Source organism: Triticum urartu, chromosome 2A (assembly GCF_056163025.1).
Source record: "Triticum urartu cultivar PI428250 chromosome 2A, HENAU_Tu73, whole genome shotgun sequence".
Taxonomy (NCBI): Eukaryota; Viridiplantae; Streptophyta; class Magnoliopsida; order Poales; family Poaceae; genus Triticum; species Triticum urartu.
Window position 1 is genome coordinate 65,931,007 of NC_141874.1, and position 8,059 is coordinate 65,939,065.

General features: G+C 44.6%; 1 protein-coding gene across 1 annotated transcript; it reads left to right on the forward strand.

Moving 5' to 3' along the window:
* Positions 1 to 341: 341 nt before the first annotated feature.
* Positions 342 to 2,800, forward strand: LOC147983786 (uncharacterized). Its single transcript, XM_087540866.1, has 4 exons — positions 342 to 596; positions 717 to 812; positions 858 to 2,476; positions 2,572 to 2,800. Exons 1-4 carry the CDS (start codon positions 342 to 344, stop codon positions 2,798 to 2,800), a joined length of 2,199 nt encoding a protein of 732 aa, XP_087396992.1.
* The last annotated feature ends 5,259 nt before the right edge of the window (positions 2,801 to 8,059 follow it).

Sequence of the window (8,059 nt, forward strand, 5' to 3'; positions counted from 1 at the left end):
TTTGGAAATCATAGTTATACAAAGAACTAGAGGCCAGAGATGTGTGAACACATCTAGTTCCAGGCCATCTGGATCCAGAACTAGGGCTAGCAGTAGAACACCAAGTGCTCCTAGAACACCAAGTGCTTATGCAACTGCAAGTGTCAATGAAAGCCAAGAAAACCAAAAGAAGCCACTTGATCCTGTTGTGGAGGAGGCAATGCCTGATGCACCTGGTGTGGAGGATGAGGTTCTATATCCTGGATATGTCCATCACAATAATGATGAAGGAGATGCAGCAGATAAAGAGTACATTCCTGCAGAATTTTCAGATGCAGATGATGATGAGAAGGGATGTTGAGATGGGAGTTTTTGAAGATGCAGAAGAGGACAGACCTATAAAGATGTATGACAGGGAAAATCCATGTATTGATGAAGGTGTGGTATTCTCTAGTGCAGTTGACTGCAGAAATGCAGTTGCAAGCTTCTCAATCAAGTCTGAAACTGAGTTCCTTACTCTGAAAAGTGATCCAACAAGGTTTACTGTCAAATGTGCTTATGAGAGATGCAAGTGGAGACTGCATGCCTCTTTAATGAGGAAGAGCACATTGTTTCAGGTATTGTATTTTTGTCCTTTTGTTTTAGTTTATTTTCAGGTATTGCATTTTCTGTGTTTTAGTTTATTTTCAGGTATTGCATTTTCTGTACTAATCTCATTGTTTTTTGGTTTGTTTCAGATTAAAGTCAACCCATATAAGCATACATGTCCTAGTGTGAATAGATCTCAGAGATTGAGAGCTGCAGAAAGAATATGGATAGCAGATGCTTCTATGGCATGGATCAGAGCAAATCCATGAATTGGTACTAAAGAAATTCAGAGCAAGTTGTTAGAGAAATATGGTGTGGAGGTGCCATATGACAGATGCTACCATGGCAAAGAGATTGCACTTGACAAACTGTATGGAAAGTATAGTGATAGCTTTCAGCTATTATATACTTTCAAAGATGAAGTAGAGAGGGCATCACCAGGCAGTATTGTGGAAATTAAGAAGCACACAGTTGAGTACAAGCTTAATAACAAGAAGTTCTACAAGGAGTGCTTTAGAAGGGTGTTTGTGTGCTTCAAAGCATGTCAAAAAGGTTTTCTCGAGGGGTGTAGGCCATACCTAGCTGTAGATGCTACTGCACTGACTGGTAGGTTCAGAGGGCAACTTGTGGCAGCATGTGCCCTAGATGGACACAACTGGTTGTTTCTTGTTGCATATGGTGTTTTGGAAGGGGAGTCAATTGAGAGTTGGACTTGGTTTTTTAGCAACCTAAAGAAAGTAATAGGTCATCCAGAAGGTTTAGTGATACATACTGATGCTTGCAAGGGATTGGAAACTGCTGTTGAGGATGTATACCCTGGAGTGGAGCACAGAGAGTGCATGAGGCACTTGGCCCAAAATTTCAGTAAGAAATTCAAGGGGAAGTTTTATGATGATAATTTGTGGCCATGCTCACTAACTTGTAGCATCAAGAAACACAACTATCACTTGAACCAGTTGAAAAGCAAGCCTAAAGTAAAGGAATATCTGGAGGAACACCACACAAAAATATGGGCAAGAGCTGATTTCAATGAGATGAGCAAAGTTGACTATGTCAATAACAACCTAGCTGAGTCATTCAACTCCAGAATCAAAAAATACAAGAGCCTGCACATAGTTGATCTGCTAGACAAGATAAGGCAGTATATCATGGAGAAATTTGACTTAAGAAACAGAATTGCCTCTGACCATTTCATTGGGCACTACATCATACCAGCAGTAATGAAGGTGTTAATGGAGAAAACAAAAGGTTTGCAAATGAGTATAGTGAGGAGAAGCCCAACAGAGGCAGAGGTGACTGCTACTGACAGTGAGAAGAGAGAATGGAGGTACCCTGTTGACTTAGAGCGCTGGTCTTGCAGTTGCAGACAATGGCAGATCACTGGTAAACCATGCATCCATGCACTTTTCTTTATCACTGCTCTAAGAGGTGAAGCAAGTGGAATAGATCAATATGTCCACAAATATTACTCAGTTGACATGTTCAGAGCTACTTATGTTGAGAACCTACCAGCTCTAGAAGGCAAGCAACAATGGGACATTATAGATCCTGGATTCAAATTGTGTGCTCCTGTTCAACACAGAGCTCCAGGCAGACCAAGAAAGCAAAGGATTAGAAGTAGCACTGAAGGAAAAGGCCTTGGTCCTAGGAAGCACAAGTGCAAAAGGTGTGGGAGATGTGGACACAAAGCCAAGGGATGCAAACAATCTGTTGATCCAGCCTTTGGAGAAGATGAACATTGGGGAGCAGACAATGCAGATGATCATCCTACAGCCAATGAACCAGCAGAAGCAGAAATACAAGAGGAGGAGGAGAAGGATGAGACAGCACCTGATGTTCTGCAGCAGCAGATGCCACCACCAAAGGAGCCCTCACATGATGCATCTGCAGGAGCTAGTTGTGCAGTCAGGTATAAGATCTTGGCTTACAAATTCTTACATGTTTTGATCTTACTACTTTCTTTATAAAATCTTTCAAATTGTGATATGCTTCCACTTGTTTTAGCCCTAGGAAAAATTATAAAAGGGTAGCAGCAAGAGGAGCTTCTCCCAGGTGTGTCAAGCAGAAAGCAGTTGTGGAACAGGAGCAAGAAAGCAGTGTTCAAAGCAAAGGTTTCTCTCCAAAAAGAGCAGCAGCAATTGAAGCTCCAAACCCATCAAGGAACACTAGAAGCAAGGCAATGCTAGCTCCAAACCCAGCCAAGAACACCAGGAGCAAGAAACTTAAGTTCTAGTGCTATGTTATCTTGTTGTTATGCACTTAAGTTCTAGTACTAAGTGTGCTTAAATGCACTATGAAGTTGCTATATTTGGTACAATGTCAGTTTGTTGAATTTGGTACAATGTCAGTTTGTTCTATTTGGTACAATGTCAGTATGTTGAATATGTGCTCTATTTGGTACAATTGGCACCTAATTGAATATGTGCTCTATTTGGTAAAATATGTGCTCTTTTTGGTACAATTGGCACTACATATGGAATAAATATGTATTTGGTACAGTGTCACAAGCATTAGTAGTTCATAATGATCTTCAAATTTAGCATAGAAAAGTGCATCATAAACAACATTCAACACATCTCTCTCACACACACTTTCTTCAACAACTGCTAGAAACTAGAACACAAAAAACACAGCAACACACATTCCTACAAACAACAATGCCAGAACTAGCAGCATCTCATCTCTCTCTCTCACTGTCTTCTTCAAAGCTAGATTTTTCTTTGACAGCTCCATGTTTTGCTTCTGCATTTTGTGGCTTCTGATCCAACTTTGTTCTAGCTCTGCGTGCAGGTCTTCAAAAGCAAGGGCAGCACGCAATGGAGGAGGAGGATCAACCCAAACGACCCAGTGACACTCATGTGGTAACTGCTTGAACATCAAATTAACAAAACATTAGAGACTGCATAAACACCATATTAAACATGGTATAATTCACAAGATCTTACATCTAGAGGACACCCTAAAAAACGGCGGCCAGTGTTAGCTCCTCCCCACGCGACACGCCGGGCAGGAACAAGGCCATGACCAGGGCAACGATGCTTTGATAAAAGCTCCAATCCGCAATAACTTTCATCTGGAAGATAGAACTCGGAGACATGCTCCACAATCCCGACCCCATCAACCTAAATCAGAAATTTCCCCAATTATCACAAACCCTAGAACGCATTGGGGGGAGGAAGAAGCGTTGCCGGAGTTTTACTTACCTCTCCGACCACCGGCGAGAAGATGGAAGAGCCCGAGCTCGCCATGCGTCGCCGCTCCTTGCTCTACTGCGCCACGCCTTGCCTCCCACTCCTTTTTCCTCGTCGGCGTTCTCGCTCTCCTCTGTTTGCTTGCGCTAGCACATTTCGGACGAAGGGGTATCAGGTATAGCACCGACAGGGGCAAAAATGTCCAAAGTAACGCGTCGTTTGCGGTCAAAAGACACTGAATGGACGGAGAGGTGCCGGAAGGGCAAAAACGCAAGGGGAGTAGTCAAAGCTGGGCAAGACCGCGTGTTTTCCAAAATTAGGGGCAAATCAGTCGAGGGTGACCCAACTAAGGGTATAAATTCAATTCTCCCTTTTTTGTAGTGCGTAGTCAAACTCGATTCAACTGAAGTTGGAGAAATAGACACCCACTAGCCACCTATGTGCAAAGCACGTTGGTAGAACTAGTCTCATGAACGCGGTCATGTAATGTCGGTCTGGGCCGCTTCATCCAACAATACCACCGAATCAAAGTAAGACGTTGCGGGTAAGCAGTATGACTATTATCGCCCACAACTCTCTGTGTTCTACTCATGCATATAACATCTACGCATAGACCTGGCTCGGATGCCACTGTTGGGGAACGTAGTATTTCAAAAAAAATCCTACGATCACGCAAGATCTATCTAGGAGAAGCATAGCAATGAGCGGGGAGAGTGTGTCCACATACCCTCGTAGACCGAAAGCGGAAGCGTTAAGTAACGCAGTTGATGTAGTCGAACGTCTTCGCGATCCAACCGATCCAAGTACCAAATGTACGGCACCTCCACGTTCAACACACGTTCAGCTCGATGACGTCCCTTGAGATCTTGATCCAGTTGAGGCAGAGGGAGAGTTCCATCAGCACGATGGCATGGCGACGGTGATGATGAAGTTACCGGCGCAGGGCTTCTCCTAAACAATACGACGATATGATCAAGGTGTGTAACTATGGAGGGGGGCACTGCACACGGCTAAGAGAAACTTGTGTGTCTATGGGGTGCCCCCTCCCATGTATATAAAGGAGGGGAGGAGGAGGGGGCGGCCAAGGGGGGCGCGCGCCATGGGGAGTCCAACTAGGATTCCCAATCCTAGTTGGAGAACCCTTCCTTCCAAGAGAGGGAGAAAGAGGGAAGGAGGAAGAGGGAGAAGCAAAGAGGGGGCGCCGCCCCCTCCCTAGTCCAATTTGGACTGGCCATGGGGGGCACGGCCTCCCTTGTGGCCCTCCTCTCCTTTCCACTAAAGCCCATGAAGGCCCATGAACTTCCCTTGGGGGGTTCCGATAACCCCCAGTACTCCGAAACTTATCCGAAACGACCCGAACCATTCCGATGTCCGAATGTAACCTTCCAATGTATGAATCTTTATGTCTCGACCATTTCGAGACTCCTCGTCATGTTTGTGATCTCATCCGGGACTCCGAACAAACTTCGGTCATCAAATCACATAACTCATAATACAAATCGTAATCAAACGTTAAGCGTGCGGACCCTACGGGTTCGAGAACTATGTAGACATGACCGAGACACATCTCCGGTTAATAAACAATAGCAGAACCTGGATGCTCATATTGGCTCCTACATATTCTACGAAGATCTTTATCGGTCAAACCGCATAACAACATACGTTGTTCCCTTTGTCATCGGTATGTTACTTGCCCGAGATTCGATCGTCGGTATCCTCATACCTAGTTCAATCTCGTTACTGGTAAGTCTCTTTACTCGTTCCGTAATGCATCATCCCATAACTAACTCATTAGCCACATTGCTTGCAAGGCTTATAGTGATGTGCATTACCGAGAGGGCCCAGAGATACCTCTCCAATACTCGGAGTGACAAATCCTAATATCGATCTATGCCAACTCAACAAACACCATCAGAGACACTTGTAGAGCATCTTTATAATCACCCAGTTACGTTGTGATGTTTGATAGCACACATAGTGTTCCTCCGGTATTCGGGAGTTGCATAATCTCATAGTCAAAGGAATATGTATAAGTCATGAAGAAAGCAATAGCAACAAAATTAACGATCATAATGCTAAGCTAATGGATGGGTCTTGTGTTGGGTTTCGTAGTAATTTCAAAAAAATTCCTACGCTCACGCAAGATCATGTGATGCATAGCAACGAGGGGGAGAGTGTTGTCTACGTACCCAACGCAGACCGACTGCGGAAGCGATGACACGACGTAGAGGAAGTAGTCGTACGTCTTCACGATCCAACCGATCAAGCACCGAAACTATGGCACCTCCGAGTTCGAGCACACGTTCAGCTCGATGACGATCCCCGGACTCCGATCCAGCAAAGTGTCGGGGAAGAGTTCCGTCAGCACGACGGCGTGGTGACGATCTTGATGTACTACACCAGCAGGGCTTCGCCTAAACTCCGCTACAGTATTATCGAGGTATATGGTGGCAGGGGGCACCGCACACGGCTAAGGAATAGATCACGTGGATCAACGTGTGTGTTCTAGGGTGCCTCTACCTCAGTATATAAAGGAGCCAAGGGGGGAGGGGGCGCCGGCTAGGGAGAGGGCGCAGGAGGAGTCCTACTCCTTCCGGGAGTAGGACTCCCCCCCCCAATCCTATTCCAACTAGGATTCCCCAAAGGGGGGAAAGAGAGAGAGGGGGGCCGGCCACCTTCTCCTAGTCCTAATAGGACTAGGGGAGGGGGAAGTGGCGCAGCCACCTTGGGCTGCCCCTTTCTCCTTTCCACTAAGGCCCATGAAGGCCCATATGGCTCCCGGGGGGTTCCGGTAACCTCCCGGTAACCCGATAAAATCCCGATTTCACCCGGAACACTTCCGATGTCCAAACATAGGCTTCCAATATATCAATCTTTACGTCTCGACCATTTCGAGACTCCTCGTCATGTCCGTGATCACATCTGGGACTCCGAACAACCTTCGGTACATCAAAATGCATAAACTCATAATGTAACTGTCATCGTAACCTTAAGCGTGCGGACCCTACGGGTTCGAGAACAATGTAGACATGACCGAGACATGTCTCCGGTCAATAACCAATAGCGGGACCTGGATGCCCATATTGGCTCCTACATATTCTACGAAGATCTTTATCGGTCAGACCGCATAACAACATACGTTGTTCCCTTTGTCATCGGTATGTTACTTGCCCGAGATTCGATCGTCGGTATCCAATACCTAGTTCAATCTCGTTACCGGCAAGTCTCTTTACTCGTTCCGTAATACATCATATCACAACTAACATATTAGTTGTAATGCTTGCAAGGCTTATGTGATGTGTATTACCGAGAGGGCCCAGAGATACCTCTCCGACAATCGGAGTGACAAATCCTAATCTCGAAATACGCCAACCCAACATCTACCTTTGGAGACACCTGTAATGCTCCTTTATAATCACCCAGTTACGTTCTGATGTTTGGTAGCACCCAAAGTGTTCCTCCGGCAAACGGGAGTTGCATAATCTCATAGTCATAGGAACATGTATAAGTCATGAAGAAAGCAATAGCAACATACTAAACGATCGGGTGCTAAGCTAATGGAATGGGTCATGTCAATCAGATCATTCAACTAATGATGTGACCTCGTTAATCAAATAACAACTCTTTGTTCATGGTTAGGAAACATAACCATCTTTGATTAACGAGCTAGTCAAGTAGAGGCATACTAGTGACACTCTGTTTGTCTATGTATTCACACATGTATTATGTTTCCGGTTAATACAATTCTAGCATGAATAATAAACATTTATCATGATATAAGGAAATAAATAATAACTTTATTATTGCCTCTAGGGCATATTTCCTTCAGTCTCCCACTTGCACTAGAGTCAATAATCTAGATCACATCACCATGTGATTAACATCGATAGTTCACATCATCATGTGATTAACACCCATAGTTCACATCGCTATGTGACCAACATCTAAAGGGTTTACTAGATTCAGTAATCTAGTTCACATCGCTATGTGATTAACACCCAAGGAGTACTAAGGTGTGATCATGTTTTGCTTGTGAGAGAATCTTAGTCAACGGGTCTGCCACATTCAGATCCGCATGTATTTTGCAAATTTTTATGTCAACAATGCTCTGCATGGAGCTACTCTAGCTAATTGCTCCCACTTTCAATATGTATCTAGACCGAGACTTAGAGTCATCTAGATTAGTGTCAAACTTGCATCGGCGTAACCCTTTACGACGAACCTTTTTTTTCACTTCCATAATCGAGAAACATATCCTTATTCCACTAAGGACAATTTTGACCGCTATCCAGTGATCTACT